Source organism: Colias eurytheme, chromosome 3, assembly GCF_061535395.1.
Source record: "Colias eurytheme isolate Ceu_HAF_F1 chromosome 3, ilColEury1 Martin Lab GWU primary, whole genome shotgun sequence".
NCBI lineage: Eukaryota > Metazoa > Arthropoda > Insecta > Lepidoptera > Pieridae > Colias > Colias eurytheme.
In genome coordinates, this window is record NC_142982.1 from 6555353 (window position 1) to 6580844 (window position 25492).

The following is a 25492-nucleotide window of genomic DNA, read 5'->3' on the forward strand; positions in this document are numbered from 1 at the left end:
GCAAATTAATCTTAATAAATAAAAATCTTAATCCTTAATATTTTAACAAAGACTTGTTAATATCGACAGAAAAGTTAAAGGACCTGCTCAAGCTTATCTAGAAGCAGCTCAAAGGGCTAAAGAAGAAAGACGGAAGCTAAAAGAACAGCGATTGCGTAAGAAGTTAAGAAAAGCTAAAAAGAAGGTATAAACGGATACCTAAGAATATTAGATATTATGCTCGTGTTGATCAACAATATTCATTTTTTTATTTGTTGTATACAGGCGGAGCTTGAACGGTTATGCGAATCCGAGCGTATGAACTGTTTCCGACATGACAATGAACATTGGCGAACTGCTCCGCTATGGACTGCAGGGCCATTCTGCTTTTGTATGAGCGCTTCTAATAACACGTACAACTGTGTGCGTACTATAAATGCAACACATAATTTATTATATTGTGAATTTGTCACTGGACTCGTGACTTACTATAATCTTCGGATAGGTAAGTGTAAATTTCACAAATGGTGGAACATATTCTTTCACTATGTATGAATCCAGACCAGACCACATCTTAGCAGCTTAGCTAAACATCAGGCGAGATCGTGGTCAAGCGCTTCCCTATTGTGAGAAAAAAAATAAACTTAATAATTGAAAACATTTTTCAGATCCATTTGAAACGCAAAACAGGTTTAAATATTTATCAGTGGCGGAAAAAGATTACTTCCACAATCAGTTGCAACAATTACTTAGTTGTCGAGGACCATCCTGCAGGCGTTTTTCGCATTCTAATTCTGGTAATTTACGGAAACTTATTAGGATATTATTATTTATGTCAAATGCATTAATATATTGCAAATGACCTTTTCGTTTGCAGGTGACATTGAAGACATTAGTAGACGATATGCGGATGATCATATTACGTATAGAGGAGATTCTCCTAGCTATAATGAAAGGTACTTTATTTAATCCAGTTTTTCATTAAATTTGAAGTATAGGTACCAATACAATATTAAGACTTACCTTTTGTATTTTTAGAGCATGGAGGTGGAGTGGTTATGGTCGGCGATATGCAAGAGCCCGTGAGCTGCATCGTCGCCGACACATGATGGCATACTAGTCGAAAAATATTTATTTTGTTGAAGAAATTTATTAACGTTTTAATGCTCTGAAGGTATGAAAATCGCAGAGGAGAAAAGAAGATTGTACTTCTAGATCTAGATGAATAGAGTATCTAAAGTCTAGAATCTAGATATATTATACTACTACATCTTGATTAGATATTGTAATATTATTTATGATAATTGTAAAGCATCGAATATTGTAGGGCTTCCGAAATTATCTTTAAACCTACTTAAAATGTATTCTATGCTATATTGAAAATTCTGTTTTACGTAGTAAGTATTTATATATTGTTTTTCTGTGATTTTTGTATTGTGTCCCAGTAAGACCACAAGAATAACTCGATGGAGAATAATTCTTTAATTCAAAATGCGCATAATACTGAAATTATTTTCTTATATCCTGACCTTCAAAGCTTGGATATAAGCGACTAAGTCGCAACTTAGCCCTTACGTAAATACCTATGTTATAGAATAAAGTAAGGTTATGGTGTGGTAAAATTATATTTCATTGAAGAAATCTATTTATTGAATAATTCCTATTTAAACATTAATGGAAAACAAAATATTTCATCGAAGACACCCGTTTAACTTCTCAATCTTCAAATGAGAGTTACAGTATTTTTTTATAATTATTAATTACTAGCGGTCCGCCCCGGCTTCGCCCGTGGTACATATTTACGTTTACTCTACATAAGAACCATCCTCGTACTTCAAGGAATATAATAAAAAAAGAATTATCTAAATCGGTTCAGCCGTTCTCGAGTTATGCGCTTACCAACACATTTTGCGATTCATTTTTATATATAAGAAGACTAGAATATAGATATTATATCGGCAAAAAAGAAAGTATAAGTAGGTAGGTATGTTAGAATTATTGGAATATTATTCATGAATTAGGGGTGATGCAATGTTTTTCTAAGTAACAGACACAAGTCCAACAGAAACTTATCAGATAGCTCATGAGTCATGGTACATATAAATTATAAAGCTGTTTTTTTTTTTGTTAAAAAACAAATTTAAATTTCTTAGGTACCTATTAAGTTTTGTTTACTGAGTTAACAGGTTACAAAAACATTTTTTACATTAAAAATACACAAGACTAATTTCGCTATAATCTATTAATATTCATATTCTTGATAGGACATTACTGAACAAGAGCAGTGAGATGCTTTTTATATTACGTGCAGCCACACTTTTGTGGTTTTACTGTGACATACCACTGGACTAGCCGTAGCTAAAATAATATTTATATTTTCTGGGACTTGAGACACTGCCTGAAGTATTATTATCTGAGATAAGAACACTAATGTAATGTTAATTTTTACAAAATTTGCATTTTCTCTATATCTTAGTTAATAAAACACAAACTTTTTATATGTATTTTGCATGCATAATATATTTTATGCAATTTATTAGGAGTTATTAAGTGAAATGATTGTAGCCAGTTTTATGTATTAGATATAAAGTGATATAATGTTGTTGCCATGTGATGAGAATGGTTGTTTATAGAAATGCTTGTAGGTTTAAATGTGTAACAACAGAGATTTGCAAACTGAGGCATGCATTGTAAACACGTTTTTAAAGATAAAAATAAACAAATGAATAAAAAAAACACGTATTTTATTCCTTTCACTTTTAAATTTTTATTTAGTTTTTAATTTGTTACATTTAAAAATCTAAAATGCTGTCTAAATCATCTTCATCCACCATTGAAAATAAAGATTTGTTTCCTTGTTTGGTTTTTGTTATTTTATTTTCTTGTATCGGAACTTTAGTATCTAAATTTTTATTGAAATTTTGAGTTTCACAACTATCATCTAGGTTTAGCAATGACTGTGAAAATTCCTTTACAACAGCTACATTCATTTGAGAACTGTATACCTCGGAGTCCTCAATATTTGAAACAATATCATCATTAATTATTACACTATCATCTATTTCAATGTACTGTGCCCATTTAGAATTTTTTACTTTGTCTGGAGCTTCAGCAACGAAAAAACTATTTGATTTATGTTTTGTTTTTGTAATGAGTGTATTAGATACACAGGCAGCATTTGATTGATTTTCATAAGAATTTTTCTCAATGTCTACCAAGCATTGAATTGGTGCTTTGGTTTCTGAATTCACTGTTGCTGATTTAATTTTTTGGAAAGATGTGGAATTATTGTAAATAGGATTTTTTATATTCTTTTCTGATAATCCATTACAACTTAGTTCTTGTGTTTTAATTTTTTCTTCATTGCATACATTATCTAAATTCATGGAATCAGGGTAATGATTGTCCAAATATCTTTGTCTATTTATTTTGTGCTTTACCAATCTTGGTTTTTTTGGTATTTCTAAAACTACTTCCTGATCATTGAGATACATAGGCTCGTTTGTTTCTTGTTTTTCTTTGGATTCAGATATATAATTTGACCACTTACTGTTATTAATTTTATTATTGAGAGTATTAGACATTTTAAGTTTATTCTCCACTTCTTCTTCCTCATCCTCCTCTTCTTCGTCTTTTTCTATTTTAGGCATATTAGTTTTTTCAGCTTGCATTTTATTTAATTTCTGTACATGCATTCTGCATTCTTTACCTGTTCCAATGCCATAATGTCGCTTTATCGATTGTTTTTCACCACACATCTTGCATTCCCATTTATTACTTTTTTTTGTTTGATGTATCTGTTTATAAAGATTCATTATTTGAAACTATGTTGTCTAATTATATAAATTTAATATAACCTAACGGAGATAATAATAAATCACATACATAAATTATAATAAATAGGTCATTCTAGCCTTTTCCTAGAGCTTTATAAAAAAGGTTGATTCATTTTACTCACTTGAAATATAAAACACTTATAACATCGTAAAACTTGAAATATCTGAGGCATATTTGGAAACCTAAAATATATCTCTAAGGACTTATTCACCGCAATCTACTTTTCATCAATAATAAAATTATTGTAAGTAAACTTATGCAAACCTCAAAACAATATATTATAATGCAAAGTTTACTTCACAACTCATGCAATTAAATGATTGTATCTCTTTGGATTGTATGTTTAGTTTACATACTATGATTACTTTGTTTACTATTTTGATCCACTTTGATTATAAATTTGAATTTTGTTTTTTGAACAAATGACAATGTCAACGTCAAGTTTCAATTTTGTTATTTCAGTCAAGGGCTCAGTACTGCCATACAGCCCAATCGCAGCGTTTAATAAACGAAGATATCCTTATTCCTTAGTGATTCCTTACTATAATATTCTTATACTACTAAAAATATAAAATGCGAAAGTATGTTTGTTTATTATTTTGTCCTTCATTCATCTCCCGTTGTCCCCAAAAGTCTAAAAGTCCAAAAGGCATTCTACGGCATTTTTTTGTAAAATTAAGAAAAACGCAGTCGTAATCGTAGTTTGCGACCCTTTTCCGATTTTTTCATTCAATGTGTTGCCTAATAATCGAAATTACCTTTAAAAAACGCAATTTCTGAGAGAAATAATTATTTAGAAGACTTCACTAAACTTAATTAATAACTAACATTCATTTAATGTTTTTTAGGTTAGTTACTAACATATTAGGTAATTGAGCATGCACTATAAAGCATCAGCAGCAATCATCATTTTTAAATTTCATTCAACTGTCGTGCGAACGAAAATGACGTGCGATGTTTGTAACCTACTGGGTCGAATTTGACACTTAAACCTTTCTGTAATGGGCAAGTAAAACTCGCTATTGTTTTACTTGCCCATTACAGAAAGATTTAAGTGTTAAAATCTATTCAAACCTATATTGACTGAATGTCTGCTCTTTAAATCAGTTAATAAGGTTATTGACTAAGGGTGCCGGTCAATATCCTTATATTTTATCAGACAAAATCAGTCAATAAGGATATTAACCGACGCCCTTAGTCAATAACCTTAATAACCGTCAATAAGCATATTGACTGGTTCAGGGTTTTGACTGTAGCATATATATGGAAATTCTGTTGGAAAAACATTAAGAGAAATGCCCAAAATATAAAGTCTAAACTCTAAAGTATTGAGTAAGTCCCTTAGTACCTAATTATTATGCAAGTGAGGAAAATAATAAGTTGCACTTCAATAGACTTTTTTATTACTTTATTATCTGAGCCACAATCATCACAGGTTTCGTATATTTTAAATTTGACACATATTGAATAATAGTAATAAATAATTGATGATAAAATAGTTTTATTTACAATTTCGTTTATCTTATTATTTACATACAATTTTGTTTTCCGTCGATATCCAATTACCTATGCACCTATATGTTAAGACGAGGTATCGGGGCGCGGAAGATGAAACGAAAAGGTTTTGTTTCATCGAATGATATCACTTAATAAAAAACTCTTTTTTGTGTACACTAATATGAAACGATGTAGTTACAAAATACGATAAATTGACTAAGTGTGTATTTTCGTAAAATTTCCGTTGGTATGTTTTTTTTTACATATTAGGAGTTCCTATCTTTAACATACTTTTATAAATCAATGTGTTAAAAATATTACCTACATATATAATTAAATTTCAATATTTAATTGTGCTTAACAGTCGAACAGTGTTTTGAGAACACCTACAATAAATATGTCGCGTGTAGATAGTAGATACCTCGCCTTATCCATATGTGACTATTACCCTTATCCCTTTCATTTGATAATTATTCAGGATTCAGTTTCATAGTTATTGTTATATTCTGTGAAAATGATTTTGACAAATATGAGGACAAGACAAATAAACTGAATCCTATTAAATTTAGTAACTTTAATTCAATCTTTACGTTTCCTTATTAAATATTTATACATAATACGATACACCGAGTAAACTCTACAATTTATTTCAATTTTTCAGTAGGTACATGAAATAGATATTTATAACTTTATGTACGTTTGACCTGGACGAATAATTATATTAATAATTATACAGTATTATAATATTTAAAAGTGTATGGACTAATTACTTACTTTAAAAAAATAATCTGCATAATTATGCAGGTTTCCAATTTCTTATTCCACAAGCAGAGGCTAAATTATTGTAATAGATCATATTGATTATTCCAAAAGTAAAGAATAGTTAAATGTAGTTATTCTGCCAATCGCTTGGCTCTATGTATAATGATATCCAAATATAATAAGCATGTAACTACATAAAAAGACATAAACGTTATGAAGTAATAAAATAAAAAATAATTTGGAAAATCCAAAAGTGCACGCCTCATAATTTTTTTTAATAAATATTTATTAATTATTATTTTTGTTTATTTAATAACAATTAAACCACATCGAATCAGACCCTGAAAAATGAAAGGGTTCTATTCCTGAGCATACTCAAGCGTAAGAGAAAAAAAAAGACTCGATTAGTAAAGTATTTCGGTCGCTATCGTGTTAACAAGAAAAAGGATCCGCACATACAGACACACGGACGTCCAAGACAAAACTTTTTTAAACTGTTTTTTTAACTAGTTTAAATAACAAAAATGACATCAAAAATATCATGAACGTTAAAAATAGTGTTTTTTTTCATAATATGTGTGTGTATGTATTATCTTACAAGTGCAATGTATGATACATAAAGACATTTTAAGTTTGAAAAATCAGATGTTTTGCGCGAAGTGACAGTAGTACCCACCTCAACGCTTCGCTTATGAGGCGTGCAATATTATCCAATAGGTAGTTATATCTACTTATTAGAATTTTGAAAATATCTTTCATCTTTTAGGTACTTTCAAAATATTTTTGTATTCGTGTAAAAAAATATTAATTTTTGTTATCCAAGTAAACAAATATGTACATAAATGAGGTACCTTTGCAATTACAAATTTTCTTTTAGAATAATTACTGTATCCCAACTCAATCCGTCCAAACAACACTCTATATTATTTTAATCATTTTATTGGTTTTAATCTTACATTTATGATATGGAACAAAATAAAATACATTTGTATCTTACCGTTACTTATTACCTATGTATTACCTCAAGATAGGTTATGTCGTAGGATTTGATAATTCTACGAGTAAAATAATAATAATTCATTGTACTTAATGAGTCAGTACGCTTATAAATATAGTAGACACCAATAACACGCATTTGGATAATTACTTTATGAATGAAAGCGCTATTATGTACCTACATTAAGTACTTTATATATTACTCGGTAGGTATTAGACACAGATTATTATTATTGAAACTACATAAGACATATTTTGATGTATCTACATTTAAAACATTTAGTATCGGTTATTATGTAACAGCCACTTGAAACACACAAAAGAGCATGACTTCAAAATTGTACTAGGCCACAGAACATTGATAGAAAGTTGAAACAGTAAACTCTATAGTAACCACGTAAAATATTTTTGTTTGTTCGCTCATAGTCCGTTGAGAGTTGTCGCACTTATGAAGAGTAGACTCCATAGTTTACTACTACGGAGACTAACATTTTACAGCGACAGCTTAGAATACATAATTAAAGTTTATAAATTATGTACTCTTAAAGAGAGAGTGGTCACGGGGAGACATATTCATTGTTACATGTTTAATAATAGCTAACTAAAGCTTAGTAGAATACATATAATTAAAGTTTATATATATGTATTCTAAAAGAGAGAGTGGTCACGGGGATAGGTACATATTCAATGTCGCATATTTAATATCTAATAGATATCTAATATTTAAAGAAACGTTTTTCATGCGCTGATATCTACGTAAAATAATATGTACTCATAAAATCCCCGACGTAAGTAGGTATATTGATTTCTATTTGATAAATTCTTATAACTGTATCTCTACACGTTTATTCTCGCCCTACTTACGCGTTTGATTAACAACGCGCCGACCTTTGCCATCCGCACAATGCTGTATATACCCATATATTCCGGAGGTGCTTATCGCGAACTTGAACTGTAAAAATGGAACATTACAGTTTAAGAATTAACTGCAGTTAAAGAAAAAATCTATTCGTTTTTAATAATTAAAAACGAAATCAGCTTAAAACTATAAGTTCCATTGAACATTGTATGTAGGTATATTGTATGTACATATATAACACATGCGGGACACCTTGTACCTATACTCGGATTTTTAATTAGATAAAGTAAACTGACAGCAGCTAATGTCACTTTGTAAAATAATGTTGCCACATTTAAAGTAATAGTGAGGAATTCAGTTCTCATTCAATCAGATGAATGAACAATGACTGTGAATAGTTCATCATTTCAAACTATAAAATAACATTATTTCTAATTATAATATATAAAGCTACATAAGATATAAGTTACTAGTAGAGTGTAATTATAATAATTTTTTTATTTTTATTGTTACGCTGTTTACGTTATTGTTTTTGTAATTTTTTCGTTAATTGTAACTAATTACGTTGTGTTTGTTGTCATTGTTGTGTTTATTTGATGTTATATTGTTACAAACTAAATATTCACTAGACGTTCGATTCAATTTCATTCATTCCCGATTTTCAATCATTCACTTTGTGACAACGCTATTTTTATTTCATCAAAAACTGACAACACAGAAAACGTCAGTTTACTTTATCTAATTAAAAATCCGAGTATACGCAATAACACTTTGAAATTGGTATCTTTCAAAAAGTTTTTCTTTCAAAAAAAGCATAAACTCAAAGGTTATTCAATGTTTTATAAATTAATATCATTACTTTGGAAACGTAAAATAATCTTGAAGCATCTAGCCACTTTAATAATATTGAAAATTCTTAGTTATCCCTGATTATCATAATTTTTAACACTGCATAATGTTATGTTGAAAAACGAATTTAAATTTGGATAATAATGGATGGTTAGATTTTTAACGTTCAATTTTACAGTACAGATTGAAAATAAGAAGGAACAGATATTATGTTTAATGTTAATTACCTAAGTAATTACCATACAAAATTACCTCTTTAATTAACAAAATTATAGATTGCATAAATATTCCTATTTTTCTTATGGTTTAATTTACATGAGATTACAAAAAAGCTAAGCGTTAAAAAAATATATCATCGGCGGTATTGCCATGCAATAGGAACTTTCACGTTGTTTCAGTTTTTCCGACTTTTTTTTTAATATTTAATTGGCTTACAAAAAATATTTTCCATCTTAAATAATTCATTTAAAAATCAACTAGATTCTAATTAATACGCTTGCTTTCTATTAAAGAGCTGCTCTTAAATAATAATGCAAACAAAACATGAACAACTTGTAACAAGTAAAATCTAGTAAAATTTAATATTTGACACACTGTTGAATTTTGACACGGTTTTGGCACTAGTCATTGATTTGTAAAATTTAGGCCTGCAATTTATTGCAAGAGGAACATTTTATCCATGTTAATTTAAGAATTCTTATGTCATGAGTGCATCACAGACGTTCTACGGGAGTACGCACGTCGTGCTGGCATGTTAGCCTGACCTTCACATTCCTTACGGACTCTGGCAATTATGTCAGCTACTAGTTTTTCTTCTCTGATTCTTTTTTCTTCCCATTCGCTTGCAGTTCGAACGGTATTTTCACCTGCAAATATCCCAAACACAAATTAACCAATTACATTATACATCTCAAATAATTATATTTGGTGGTGTGGTGGCTCAGCAATGAGGAACTCGGACTTCAAATTGATAAGTGGGGGTCGAGATCAGGCGTGCACTCTCATATATGATATTCGCAGTGGAAACATAATAGGCTGATGATGATGATAATTATAAAATACTTCATTTGGCATATATTTTTTTGAAAACAGAAAGGATCTTCCGTAAGGAATTGAGCGAATCTTAGCGAGCAGTGGAACAGTATGCGCCAGGGTAAATAAAAAAAAAAACAGGATACGAGATATTACATGATATTATGCTGTGGGCCCGTCCTTATTTTAATTTTATGAATGTTCATATCTATAGATACTTTTAAATATAGTGGGGGGAGTTAGCCCCGCATAGCCTCCCCTTTTTAACATATTCATACAATGTAACCTACCCTTACTTTGTTGTCTGTATGTTTTTTTAGGTTCTGTATTCTTATTTGCCGTGGATTTTGTTGACTGTACAACCGTAGCAGTTTGATAATTCGGCACACTTGTCTTTGGTATTGACATTTCAGGATCGGTCTCATCTTTTATGTCTGGAGGAGGTTCTGCGACCGTCGTTCTACTTGAAATATTTTCAACTTTCGTGTTAGTTGTAACTGGAGTAGAATCCGCTAAAACTTCGTTATGTCTACTCGCTAAATGTCCGATATATCCTGAAACATTAATGTTTTATGACTAACTATTTTTCGGAGAACGACCTTTCAAATAATGATTATTATTATTATACATACCTTTTCTGCTTTTAAAGTATACACCACATTGCTCACATTGGAACAACGGTGTTGGATTTAAAGCATTAACCGAATGAATTTTGTATTTGTGTCTGTACCAATGCGTACGGCTTTGCAATACCTCGCCACAGAGCTTACAGACGACTTTCCCGTCACTCCTTATCATATATTCTAGTAAGTCAGTCCTCACTGTTGGAGAGCTATTAGCAGCGTCTCCAAATTCTTTTTTATCACATTCATTACTTATTTGCTCTGATAGGAAATGTACACCAGTTTCGTCATTTTCACAGTCCATAACTTCCATTTCATGTGAATGATGTTCATTATATTCTTGTGTATAATTTGTAGAGTAATTATGGTCTGTGTTTGTAGATAGGACCTCCAATGTTATTACTGGGAAATTACTGTCCACATCATCGTAATACGTTGTTTGATATGCTGAAATCGGTTACATTTTAATTAAACATAGGTAATTAACTCAGCAAGATACTTTAATTGCATTAAATATATTAACAAGAAAATCTTACTGTTAGATTTATCTAAATAACAACCATAAAGGTTGTATTCGTGTTATTTTTTTCAGTTTATCATAAGTAATGTTCCGCTCAATAATACAAGGTATGTATAAAATGAAAACAAAATAAATCTAATTTTTTATTTATTCATTATTTGTAGGTAGTGTACATAATTCGCATTTAATTACTTATTGCGATGGTAAGATTCTTTTTCTTAAAACTACTTTAATATTGTTACATACAATATTTTAACATTAAAAGAATTTAGTGTTAAAGCTTTGCTATTTGCAATAATATTTATATTTATATCTATAAAACTATGTAATTCAGTTAAACTGTGGTAGTACGTGTTAATAACATTGATAAAAAGTATATCATCTATCGTAAATGTTCACTTACATAATACTTTAAGAATAGTCATAAATGTATGTACTTAACTCCTTTCCAATAATAAAATGTTATCGACAGTTCCTATACCAAGTCCGTTAAAAAATAAACAAACAAAAACATGTAGTAATTAAAAGAAGTTTTATCAAACAAAACTATAAAATAGATATTATATAATACTAAAATAAAGACGTTTAGAAAACTGTTGATAAATATCTATCTGTTCTTCAATTAAATACCCTTTTAATAGAATATAGAATTAATTAACACTTGCAAATTATATTGCACTAGATCTATTATATTATTAGATAAAGATAGACTTTATAAAAAACTCCTCAATAGATAGATAATTGAATGAACTTTTAAAGGTCCACACTTAAATTCTCATATACTTACCAACTTAAAATACAGTCTAGAAACTTTAAATCCTGCCATAAAAATTAACGACTTGCAAAAATTACGATTAGGCCTACTCGATTTCCAAATGTAAGAATCTTCTATTCGATAAGGATTGGTAAGTTTTGAAAAGTGAGATGGTACGATAGTTGTTTTTCGTGAATGTATCTATAGATATTAAATGCAAAAATTCTATTAAATTAAAAATTATCATTGTAATATTAATACCATGTGAACGAGGAAACATTTACCGCCATTCAAATAAAAGTGTGAACCTATTAGGTAGGAAAAATAAAAAATACAATTGCAGTAACTATAATAGAAAGAAATAATGAGATATATGTTTGTACGTTTATACGTAATACTCATTGAAAACGATTTTTAATTGCTTTCGATTCCAGCGACATGCTGCCTAGCAGCGTGTAGGATAAAGTAAAGAGAAAATAATGACATTTTAACAATGAACATGACAGCTAACTTAGTTAGCACTAATATCACAAAATAAAATACTACAAAAGAAAAAAAAGAAATAAATAACAGGTTAACAGCTCGGACGCAATAAAAATTATAGACTCCAAGTTGTAGGTAGATCCTATCGTAGGTCGCTTCTTATAAAGCAGATAGACAAATAAAATGAAAAAGCCCTTTACACAGCTCCGGGAAAGAATTTGTGCGATTGACTGGCGCATAATATAATACCTAACTAAATTAAAAAAAAAAACATCACACTGCAATTGTTAATACCTTAACGGTGAATATAAAATCTATAACGATCCAAGTTTATACATCCCCCACTATATACACAAACTTGAACCTATAACCTTAGATAAACTTATATAAAAATTGTGCGCAAAATCTAAAACACAAAACTCAAATAACCGATTTTAAGTAAATATATCTATACTATAATATACCTAGGTATATCAAACTTACATAAAATTGCTCGTTATAAACACTTTAACCAGTAATAAACTTACCTACCATAAACAATAATGTTATATTTTAAAACGTTAACATAGTATTATCACCTAAATTAATGATATTTATATTTTTCCTTATCAATGGAAGAACTGCTGATTGTCGTTTTTAGGTTCTTTTGTGATAGAACCCTTTATACAATTATATAACCTACGAAAATTAAAAAAAAATGGAAACTGTTATACAAAATATTTGTGCTATGGCACTATTACATATGTTGATATTATCATTAGTAATAATATATTTGCTTAATTTTATACGATAACATATATGTATTTAAATTATTACAATGGCGAATAACTTAGAAAGTTTAGTAAATTCTAAGTCAGGTTTAAAAAGAGAGGAAACTTTAAAATATTCAGATTTTTAAAACGGAATATTATTAGGAAATTACAGTCTTTGGTTGCTAAATATGTGATTTTAACTACTACTTATTATCTGTATATATAAGAAGAATAATATAACAGAATTAAATACAATAAAGAACGTAAAACGTAGAAAATTTTCAGACTTCCTAAGCACCCGTCATTTCTATATAATATTTCTGTAAAAAATCTAAAATTTAATCGCCATAATTAAGGCGTAACTGGCCTTTTATTTATTTTGTATAATTATTGTCTAATCCGCACAACCTTAATATTTTAAACTATTGAAACAATGAGCTCCAACAAACATTAGATTTTAAATGCATAACAGTATCATTGGAAATATAAAATGTATATTAAAATTCCACTCCAAAAATAGAACGACATGTACAAACTAATTAACTCTGGATACCTATATCTACCTAATAATTGCAAGAATATATTTTAAACAACTTAAGGCATTTTATAGAAGGCACTATGAATGTCTATAAAAGTACACTTGGAATTTTTATATTATTACTTAGACCACTGTATCTTCTAAGCCTGCGCGGGATCAGGAGAAGAATGTGGTATTGTACCTTGAGGTGAACCTGACCCCACAGTTTCCAATTTGATTCCAGATGGATCAATTCCATCAATTGGAAGCGGACCCGGTAATATGAAATATGTATTTGGCGGATAAACACAATCCTTAGGTACATAACAGTCGTGTGTCGTTTTCATGTGGTTCTTCATTTTATCTGGCCTGGAAAATTCTTTGCAGCATACAGGACAAGGGAAGACTTTTCGCTGTTGACCCTCATGATAGAGGAATGCGTGTCTCTGGAATGAATACTTATTTTTAAATGTTTTTTGTATGTTTTCCTTCGCACATTCTGTGCATTGATAAACGCCTTCGTTCACCGAAGCGTATCTGAAGAGATTTAGGCCTCTGACCGACATTTCCGTAAGTTGCTCCGCGGGGTCGTTGGAGGCTGAATTAGCTCTTCTCCGTATCCGCCGTCGAGCCGATGGTCTCTGGGACTGGTTACCTTGTTGTAAAGTGTTGTTATTTATTGAATCATTTTGATATTCATTGGAAGTTGACGCCGACTGTGTTGCTGGATTAACGCGAATTTTCCCTGAAGCATCGTTGTAAGGTGATTGGAGATAAAGTGTGTCTTTACTCTCAAATTCTGGAGTACCACGTCCTGGAAAATAAAAAAAAATTATAAAGGAAAGGGCACGATGATTAATGGTGAAAAATTATTTCTGCAAAAAATAATAACAATAGCTTGTGATAATGTGCTAATAAAGGGAAATAAAAAACAAATAAAAAAAAACAACAACATAAAATATATTTAGATTTATTTGTTCAATGAGTAATTAATTACACCATGATAAAAAAAAACAAAAAAGTGATTGAACTACTTCTTGAACGAGTTTGTCATATACCAAAAAACAATAATGTCAAGAAGACAATATTAGCACCAAAATTTTTTTGTAATATCTAAATTTAAAACATAAAATATAGACATAGATCACAAACTCGCTCGTCAGGAAGGACCTTAAATAAAACATATATTCAACTAGAAACAAAAAATTCTGATGAACGTAATAAGAAAATGCTTAATTTTTTTTAATTATATTTAGAGTCGAATATTAACTATATTTTTATACTACAATAGAACGGATCGTAAGAGAACAAACATGTAAACATTACAAAATAATCATATTATCTAAATAATAAATTAAACAATTATTTAACAAAAAGTAAAGTTTCACTATGAATAAAATAGGACTCAAGGATTTGCATTTGGAACTATTTCGGCAAGTTCTGTAGTAGGTACATATTAATGATATTTAAGTATAAAGGACGTAAATTAACGTCAGCTTAGCTATAAGATCACATAAGGTGGGTCATAATAGTAAGTATATTGAAGGGCGTGTACATTGATTTTGCATTAAGCTTAAAATGATGTAGCTGCCTTTTGAGACTTTTAATTATAAAAAAAGTTAATTATAATGTCATAGAATAAAATAACATATAAAGTATATAAATGAAACTAATTGTCCATGGATTTAAGGGATACAAGCAACAATTTGTACTGAACCAAAAATACTTTGTTCTCGCATAGCGTAAATTTGAGCAACATTGAAAGCATTTTAAACATAAAACCTAGCTCTAACCACACCATCTACAAAACGTGAGAGAAGTATCAATTTAATGATAACGTTACCTACCTGATCAGTCCTCTCTTCGTGACTACTATTTTTCTACAGAATAGAAAATTCACTCCTTTTTTACAACACAATTTAAAACTATAATATATTATAAATAACTTATTCTAATCTTTACTAATAACCCGTGTTGTTACTTTGCTACTATTATATATATTTATTTATTATAAAAAAATGAATTATTTGTTAATAGCATCGTTGCTGATATCACCAGTAAGATACACTTACACAGAGGTTAAACCATGGTGCCGTTGATTTATGATTTATAATAACCAATACGATTGCGACAATGAACAGTAGCAAATCTTTTATAAAACAATAAACAAAGTAGGTACATAGATAAGAACGTTAATATGTATAAGTACCTACTTAAACTTCACAAAGAAAAAATCAACATCGAATAAGAGTGAACCACGTAATAAATAAAGAGGTATAAAACAAACAGTAACGAAGAAAATAAAATCAAAAAATAACATTAAGTAAAAATTAACTCTCTTTTGATGTAACTTTTATTTTTTTAAAGATTCTAAAAATAGTAATTAACATATTATTGTATACGATTGTATTTTGTTATATTAACAAATAATGCTATTCGTGTAACTTTCAAATCTAAATCTTTCTAAATTTATTACAGTTTGCCTTCACTATTGTCTATGTGCACATAACAAAAAATATGGAATCAACATTTGGCTAACTTCTATTATTGAATATAATATAATAATTTGTATTAATTTAAACCCATATTTGTAAATCTATGCATATGTTAAAGAGAGGTGTAAATATAAATATTTTATTACATTTCCGAATTGAAGAGTTATAACAAAACATTATGATCGTCTGTTCCCAAATTTATAAGAAGTTATTTTCATTATAACATTTATATTTGCACGTTATTGTTCCTTATTTAGTTAAACGTGCCTGCGCACGATGTTATAGTTTTCAAATATATTTATTTATATATAAAAAAAATATGTGCATATATTTCTGTATTATAATTAGAACAGTTACATAAATATCATAGTTGAGTGTATGTGTGTTCCCGCAAAACACTGCGAATCGCAACAAACTAATACATAACACCTCTCTACGCCAGCTAAGTAATGTAGATTTCATAAGCTTTACTTAGAGTAAAAGGAAATAACAGTAACTATTATAGCATCGTAAATAGGTACACAATATTGTATTTGATGCAAATTTAAATACATACTCTCTACTATTTTCATTAAAATTTGAAATATTATCGATATAATTAATAATCTTTAAGAAGCATAAATATTACTTTAGTATTTGCTCAAGATAAGTCTATATATGAATCGTGAATATGTCGTGATATAATCTAATATGTATATTACATAACGTTAGCAAGTAACAGTTTGAAAATAAATAGATATCTTTGTAAATAAATATACTATACATTCATTCTAGTTTCACAGAAGGGCCCCATTTCGTAGAGTTAATTTTAAAATTAACTAACTAGGGCTGCGTACATAGATATATTTGAAAATAACATTATCAACAAATAACATTTTGTTTAGGGACATCATTTATAACATCACATCATATGCGACATTTCTTAAGTTTAATTTAGCACCAATTGATGATATAGCATTTATATAAATAAATAAATTTCAATCAATATTAACATTTGAAACTTGTTTAAAAATAAATAATTGATGGATACGAGTTTGTTACAGAACCTACAATAATAAATTAATGTATACAATGCAATACACGTAAGGAACTAAGGGATTCAGATTCAAACATTAGACATTTAAAAAGAAAGTACTACGAGTTTAAGTTTCCGAAAATTTAAGTTTAGGCACTGGCTAAATTGACTATTGTAAGTAGATACTAAACTTCATTAGCCTCTCATTCAAATATTACTAATTTTCATCATTAAGTACCTATCCAATTTCCAAGATAAATTTTTCTTATAAATTTATGAAGGGTACAATAAATTCGTTATTTAATGTTTAATGAATTTAACAGTCTTAACAACGATTAAGCAGGCGAAATCGCCCTGTTAAAAATATTATAAATCGTTTTTATTCATATATCCTTTTTTAATTTCGAGTAACGTGGGAAACATGAGATGACAGTCCTAATTTCCTACAAATATTTAACTACTTGGGCCTAAAGGTTTCTATAATCCTAAGGAAGCTTCTTAAAATAGATTGTAAACTTTGAATAATGAAAATAAACAATTATACACAATATTCTTTGAAATTTCTTAGTCAACTAGTAGTCGAATTAACTTATTAATATAACAAGTAAAGGCACACTAATAGGCAAGCGTTCCCTGGACCTACAAATTACAAAATTTAAACGTATCGTTCTGGGTAAAACATCCGACTGATAAAGACAAATAATCAATAATTTCAGTAGGTACCTATTTGTTTTTGTAAGTATCTTGTAAATAATTGAACTAAGTCAACGTGTTCGCTACCGGTTTGGAAGACTACAATTGCATCTAAATATATAACCAAATTATAAGTACGATCCCTTAATTTATATTTAAGGCAATTTGACATCTAATTAAATAGAATTTACAAATCATCTCATGGTTCCTGTATTTAAACCTTTTCCAAAGCACCTTGCTAACATCACTTTAACAACAACGTGAAGTTGTGTCGTTACAAGTAATAACAATTTTTATTTTATACATTTCAAATAATCTTCTTTTTTAACATATTATATATACTCTTTGCTAGATATTTTAAGGATATATACATGTCAATATAATAATAATGGTATGTTCGTTATTTTATATAGGTAGTATAAACATTTCTACTTTAGTTTTATGATAGGTATTGTCTTTAACATATACTCATTCCTTAAACGGAAAAAAATTAGAATAAACATCCCCCTATTTAGTACAGGTTTTTGATTTTTCGATATAATAAAGATTAATAGCTGCAACATATCAAGGAACTGTATCAATGCTATATACTTGTTTAAATGAGGTTAGTGTAGTGTTATTCAACTATTAGCAACCGTGCTGCATTTATTTTGACAGAATAACATTTACAACCAAACCTTCCAACATCGATAAACTATTTTAAATTAATCTTAACAAACCTAGAAATTAAAATCATAGCCCACATTGAGTTATAACTTCAGAGAAGTTCTATAATGTATATTATAACTAAGATCACTAAAAGGCAAGTTAAATGAAAATGCATTTCACACCACTACTATATTATAATGGCGATATTAGCCTTTTTGTAAGGATTATAGCCTCTGTAGTGTTACTTTTAATATACCGCTTAATAAATATCATATAATTTATAATTTACAAAAAGGCTCCGCCATTGGTATACTCGTAAAGTAAATTCTAATCTACACTAACTAATTCAGTTCAATGAGAATTGCATGTAATCGAATAAACTATGTTTGATTAAACGATCACTATGAGTAGTTACTTTGTACCCTGAAAGTTTGTAAGTAATAAAATTAAGTAACAAGTGAGTGCAAAATAACAAGTAAATTACAGAATTTGTTAAAATCTCTTTGAAGTTCAGCACTCTAAGAAACAAATGGAACAACATAAATAAATAGATAAATATAACAACGAACGATCAACGTCGTTCAAAATATCAACAAACTTATTGATAGAGGTGAAACTTAGAGCTCGAACTCCTACACGATTGCAAACTACACGTTTTACTCGATCAAATTCTATTTTATCAGACAAAATTTAATATAACTTACACATAAAATCAGATCTTTTCGTCTAATCGTGTAAGTAACATGAGTATAATTTTCCATACAAATAATTAAGACTCTTGCTTAGCCGTTTGCTCATTAGCATTCGGTTGATTTTTGTGTATTATTTTTAAATGTGCGATCATGTTGTCTTTGCGGGTAAATTCTTTGAAGCAAATGGGGCAAGGGAAGACTTTAACGTCTTTTTTGTGAGAAGTGACATAGTGTCGACAGAAATTGCTTATGTGAGTATAAACCCTCGCACATATTTTGCATCTGAATACATTCTCGCCTTCCTTAATACAGTAATCCCGCACCGACTCGTTAGTTTCCTCATGATAGTTGCCGACATTGCCTATGTTATTCTTCCTAATTGGAGAAGGAAATATGCGATGTTCCCAATTAGTTTGGGATAAGTCTGCCACTTCGTTGTTAGCCATATTGAGGTTGTTTTGTTCCAACTCTGCCGCGAATAATTGAGTGGCAAGGGCTGGCATAAGAACAGTTTCAGGAGGGAATTTATCAAAGCTATTCAAAGCGGGGTTCAAATTAGATAAGCCAGAGAGTTGGTTGAACAGAGTTCGAGCTCTAAATTTTGACATTTGAGGAAGTATTTTTTTACTATTCTTTGGTTTTAAGTTACGACCTAGCCTGTTTTTATCATCTGTATCTTTCAACGGGCCGTCTCGTGAATTAGAATTTTCTCGGCTTCTGTCTGGATTATATTTATACTCTATGGGTTCGTTGTATTCGTCTGTGCCTTCCGTAACAGCTTCTTGTTTAATTGATCCATTTTCGATAGAAAGCACGGGACCGTTTGACGGATAATTTGGTTGTGTTTCCTCTTTGGGTACTTTTGCGGTATCTGAAATAATTTAATTGATTCTTACTGTCTATGCAGAGTTATGACGAGTTTAAAAATCGAATGGTATGTTTACTTTTTCATGATTCTATTTGCATATGGAAATATTTTAGCGGAGCAAAAAAATAGATTAGAATCCAGACACTATAATATTTCCAATTTGCTTTATGTGAAGGAAAGCTATTGGGAATAAGCCTTGTTTGTTTTCCCTTTACTCTACGTTATATATACTTGTTTAAGGAAGTTATAAGAATGAAATGTTGTTACTCAATTATACCACACCGAAAATGCCCCTGGCCATTCCTCTAATAGCTCTCCCCGAAAGCAGAAAAGCAAGCAAAGAATTCATTCTTTTATGGAAGAATAAGCATTTATCTTTCGATACGAAAAATTTTATAGATTATCACTTACCCCGTTCAGAAAAATAAATTAAATATAATATAATCATTAATAATCACTTCACTTTTCACTTATATTTTTAGATTTTTAACATCAAAGCTTATATCCCATTAGCTTTTCTTTAAACTATTTCTCTTTTCATATTGTTCATCTTTTCTAGCGGTGTTAGGTAAATGAAAGGGAAGATTACATTTTTATTTACAATAGATAAGCGAGTACAAGTCATGATTCGTTAAATTCTTTTCGCGATGTTTAATGTTTGTAGTACATGAAACCGTCTCAATAACAGTATCTACCAATAACGTTGCATACAAGAATAGCAATAAATTAGACTAAGAATTATAAGAGTATAAAATTACTATCATAAATCGTTACTATCACCGTGTATGTGCATTATCATAGTACATACCTGCAGATTCGGAGTCTTTGCCTGAATTCGGTGCTTCGTTGGATTGAGCATCATCGCCTTCGTCTATCATGAGAGCCTCCCCTCCATCCTCGCCACCCGACGTTGTGCCATCCTCTGGGTTGAAACCGTCCATCGACATCTTGACCTCTAGCATTTCAGGTGAGCCTCTTATCAACTGGTCTCCAGCTCTGTTTGATGAAGCGTGGGATGCTGATTCTGGAATGAACTCTCCTGGGGGACTGGCGGCGGTATTTAAAGCATCACTTGAACTTCCACTCAGCTTCCTTGGTCGACCCCTTTTCCTCTTCGGTTGCATTAATGCATTACCCAATAAAGGCATGAGCAAGTTTGGAGGGGCACCTCCACTTGGAATTCCCGACGCGGGCCTTTTTTGATGCATGTAAGGATGTATTCTATGCAATTGCGGTGGTGGTGTATGCGCAGAGTTATTAGTTTGTTGTTGTTGTATAAGTGAATTTGTAAGCGCTGGAATATCGCATTTCTCCTCATTTACTTCCGTAAGGCCTTTTATTCTTAGGCTTTCAGCTACTTTTAAAAATGCCGTAAGCCGTTCTTGATCAACACTTACTTCTCCTCGGTACATGAAGTCCAACAAACTTTTCATGTCTGAATAAGGTACATCTTTTAGTATAACAATAGGATGTTTCTCTTGGTGATTTACGAAAAGGGCTTGAAAGTATGGGCTACAAGCCGATAAAACCATTTTGTGTGCTTTAAGCAATTGGCCATCGACAGCCAGTGTCACATCGGTAAACGTCTCTGCATGTAATAGTTGATCAAATACGGACAGCATATTTGACTGGTGGTTGTTCCACCTCAAACAAAATCTTTGCGTAGCCATCTTTAATCAGTATTATTTCTTTGGAAGATATAATTAATACCACTCAGGCTTAAGAGCTATATATATCAACAATATCTCTGTGTATACATAAGTATTCTCTCTTGTTCCGTGAATAATACAACAAAACTTTAACAATGGATAGTGTTTAGTTTGAAGCCATTTTTATTTTCTCATAGTGCTTTTGTGTGACGGGCGCGAGAGGACCTGGAAAAGGGGATAAAAACTAAATAAGTATACAAAGCAGTAAATAATATAATAATGATAGACAACTTTATTCGAAGGCGTGGCATGTTTTGAATTTAAAATTTTTCCTATGTGGGATGGTGGGTACCTAATTATTGCACGCCTCATAAGCGAAGCGTTGAGGTGGGTACTACTGTCACTTCGCGCAAAACATCTGATTTTTCAAACTTAAAATGTCTATATGTATCATACATTGCACTTGTAAGATAATACATACACACACATATTAAGAAAAAACACTATTTTTAACGTTCATGATATTTTTGATGTCATTTTTGTTATTTAAACTAGTTAAAAAACAGTTTAAAAAAGTTCTGTCTTGGACGTCCGTGTGTCTGTATGTGCGGATCCTTTTTCTTGTTAACACGATAGCGACCGAAATACTTTACTAATCGAGTCTTTTTTTTTCTCTTACGCTTGAGTATGCTCAGGAATAGAACCCTTTCATTTTTCAGGGCCTGATTCGATGTGGTTTAATTGTTATTAAATAAACAAAAATAATAATTAATAAATATTTATTAAAAAAAAATTATGAGGCGTGCACTTTTGGATTTTCCAAATTATTTTAAACTATATACCTAGGTACGTATAAAATATTAAAGTTCCTTCAAATATGATTTTGATGGACATTTTATAGATAACTGTTGTTCGATTTCTCTAGTATCGTGGAAGAAAAAATTTATGTACTATTATTATGGCATGTGAGCAATCAGCAAAGTTAGGTGTTATCTGTCACGCGATATCCTCTGAGGACTGTGTCTGAGGATGAGCACGCGAAACAAAGAATATACTACTCTCTAACGAGAGCGAAATATGACGCGAAATATGACGGATATGACTTTTCTTGTGGTGGCAAAGATAAAGCGGCAAATAATAACATGTTGCACATAGAGTACCTATCTATGTGCAACATTAAAACATGCATTAATTCCAGAAATAAATGAATGAAATAAAATAAAATATTGCGTCGACTAAATAAATACAAAAACAAACGTTCAAGATATTTATAAGTATATGTAAATATTCATTCATAATATTTTGGAAAATAAAATAAAATTATTGTTTATCAATAAACCATACATTATCAATAAATTATGTTCCGAAGTAATTACTTATTTTCTAATTAATATAAATGCCAACTAAAAAAATAAACTGTAAAATGAACATCTAGGCATTTATTATACTGTCATGAAACAGTAGATGCACGTTTCACGTTTGTATCCTTTGTAGATAGATAGACCTCATAGATTGATCAAGGTTAAAAATCGAGGGCGCCTCTAGCGGCGGCGGGAGGAGAATCTGTGCAGCGAGCGCACTGCAGTAGGAAAACATTATACGTGTTATAGTTTGTATGCATATACAAATATTTCAACGTTACAGTGCAATCAAAATATGTTCAATGGATTAAGTGTAATAAATTAATTGTCCACTAGCAATCAACGCATCGTTGTAAACAATTTCTTATTAGAATCTTATTGGATACATCGGATATATTTAAAGTATTTTAAACCATTATTTGCTTTACATCCACAGGTGCTGACCACAAATGTTATCGCGGTATAAACGGGCGCACGAATTATTACTACGCACCCAGTCGAGCGCGTTACATTACGTCATCACAATGGCATTATTACCTACGATATCCACACTAAATCGACCGATACGACGCGATAAGAACAAATTGAGAATAATTAAATCACTGCACAAACATAAGTAAACGTACCACACGTATCTGCACTATAATCAACTCGACCCTTTTATGGGAATGAGAATCAGCCCTTCCGCCATAGTCCGAGTCCGCGTTTACGTCGCACCCCGCTCACCCGACGACTGACGGTCGCAACCCCGCGCGGCGAATACCGACTCGCTGCGCGGCTCGAATATCTCTCACAAAAAATACGTCGTCATCATCGAAATGGCGGCAGCGGATATATTCAGCGCAGGGTGCACGGTAAAATATTGATTTATTGAAATTTATTGATTTCCTCTCGCGTTACTGAGATCGCCCTTTAATAGTCTATCAAACTTATTTTAGGGTACCTACCTAGATGAAGACTATGATTATGATGATTGATGATGAATAAAACGATGACTAAAGCGTTTAGGGTGTGAGTACCGGTAATGTACTGCCGTTAGCTACCAAGGACCCGATTTTTCAACTTCAAAAAATAATTCGTCAATTAAACTTCTAACGTGTTATTATGAGCTCTATTTAAGACATAAGTCTCATACAATTTCCACAAACAGATATCATTCGATATTTTGTATGAAATAATTTAATTTTAAAATCAAAATAAAAACAATAATAATAATTTAAATTTAAACTAGGGTGAACGATACCTTTATCCTTATACATATATTTCATATAATAAATTAAAGGAATTATTGGGTAATAGATGGTTAAAAGTCGTGTACAGCATACCTTTATGATTGTTTGTTCAAGGGATGAGTTTTCCACGTGAAAAACATTAGTCCATTCGCACTGTCGCCATGTCAGCAGAGTTTTCTATCTCCCTTGCTCACGGGCGGGGTGGATAAAGCGCCTCCGTTGTTGCGATCACCGCCGGAGATGACCGAACTTCGCCACTTTTCGCAACCGTACGAACTCGACACCGAATGGAAAATAGACCGCGGGGCGCACTTATATTTTTCAATCAAAATAACACTTTTCAAACACTGCCGAAATATAATAAAGTTACAATAAAAATCATCATTGATTCGCGTCACTTTTTCCGAGCCATTTATATCTTGGATAATTTAAGACTATTAAAAAAAGTCAAGGATGTAAGGATTGCGTCCGAAAAAAGTCGCGCACGATATGTAACTCGGAAGTGTTTTCAATAAAAATGGCCTGCCGCCTCGGCGGGAGGAGTGGCAATGGGCAATGAGGTCGGTACCCTCTCTCTGGCACCCGCGCTCGCCCCTCCCTACCGCTTCTCTTCAACACAGGGTTAGAAAGTTTCAAAAGTGAATCGAGGCAAACACTTGGCTCACCAATCATTCCCGGAGGATAAGAATCGCCTAGAGCTTTAACACCCCTATTGCATGCAATATTTACTAATTACCTACCTCTTTTTTGTTTATATATATCTACTGTTAAAGAACTGTATTTAAAATTAAAAACTTTTGATTTCATAAGTTTTAAGAACAGGGTATTGTAATTCATAAAATAAAAATATATTTTTTAGCAAAGTTAGAATTTTCAAACTACTTCTACCCTGTTAACAACGGCATGATGCAAGAGGGTCAACTGTCTCTTATCACGAAACCATCGCTATCACGAAAATATTGCACACTTCAGATTTTTCTCATGACATTTCTGATAGATGTGTGTGATAAAGACGTAACGTCATCAGGAACCGCCTATATCATTTTATACAGTTCGATACAGGCTTCAAAAAATTGTATGAACCGTTTATTCATTTTCAAGTAGAAATTAGACATACAAATACAATCCCTACCATTCCTCTGCACATTCCATCTTTTACTTTACACTTTTAGTGTTCTCAAGCGTGACAATGCTTACTTACCATCAGGTGGACTGACTGTTCATTCACCCTAATACAAGAGACCCTGCTATTATGACTGCGTTAGATAACTTCCTTTCATTTAAATTGATCTTAGATGATTTCTGATAAATATTACGCATTGTTTATGATATATTTATTTGTTAATAAATAAGGTTCTCTTAAAGACAATATTATGTAT

General features: G+C 30.8%; 3 protein-coding genes across 7 annotated transcripts in view; 1 reads left to right on the top strand and 2 right to left on the bottom strand.

The window, feature by feature from the left end:
• The window catches only part of Sulf1 (Extracellular sulfatase Sulf1), a 61741-nt gene extending 58904 nt beyond the window's left edge, over positions 1-2837 (top strand). The window contains exons 13-17 of the mRNA XM_090119714.1: positions 70-184; positions 265-484; positions 648-776; positions 857-935; positions 1018-2837. Coding sequence (XP_089975840.1) covers positions 70-184; positions 265-484; positions 648-776; positions 857-935; positions 1018-1099 — 625 coding nt within the window. The 3' untranslated portion in view covers positions 1100-2837. The remainder of the gene's footprint in view (positions 1-69; positions 185-264; positions 485-647; positions 777-856; positions 936-1017) is intronic.
• LOC149909652 (uncharacterized) lies at positions 2728-4074 on the bottom strand. The gene is made up of 2 exons (XM_090119715.1): positions 3938-4074; positions 2728-3776 (listed from the first exon to the last, which is right to left on the bottom strand). Exons 1-2 carry the CDS (start codon positions 3986-3988, stop codon positions 2772-2774), a joined length of 1056 nt encoding a protein of 351 aa, XP_089975841.1. The 5' UTR covers positions 3989-4074; the 3' UTR covers positions 2728-2771.
• A 4629-nt stretch (positions 4075-8703) lies between these two features.
• On the bottom strand, positions 8704-24671 carry ttk (zinc finger and BTB domain-containing protein ttk). 5 transcript variants are annotated; one of them, XM_090119720.1, is made up of 5 exons: positions 23508-23665; positions 20680-21745; positions 10444-10881; positions 10102-10365; positions 8704-9645 (listed from the first exon to the last, which is right to left on the bottom strand). In XM_090119720.1, the coding sequence occupies exons 2-5, from the start codon at positions 21539-21541 to the stop codon at positions 9482-9484; spliced, it is 1728 nt and encodes a 575-aa protein (XP_089975846.1). In that variant the 5' UTR covers positions 21542-21745; positions 23508-23665; the 3' UTR covers positions 8704-9481. The 5 variants fall into 5 exon arrangements, with proteins under 5 accessions (XP_089975846.1, XP_089975845.1, XP_089975843.1 ...); XM_090119719.1 differs by lacking the exons at positions 8704-9645; positions 10102-10365; positions 10444-10881 and adding an exon at positions 11089-14274; XM_090119717.1 differs by lacking the exons at positions 8704-9645; positions 10102-10365; positions 10444-10881; positions 23508-23665 and adding exons at positions 14415-19874; positions 24207-24671.
• Between the last annotated feature and the right edge of the window lie 821 nt (positions 24672-25492).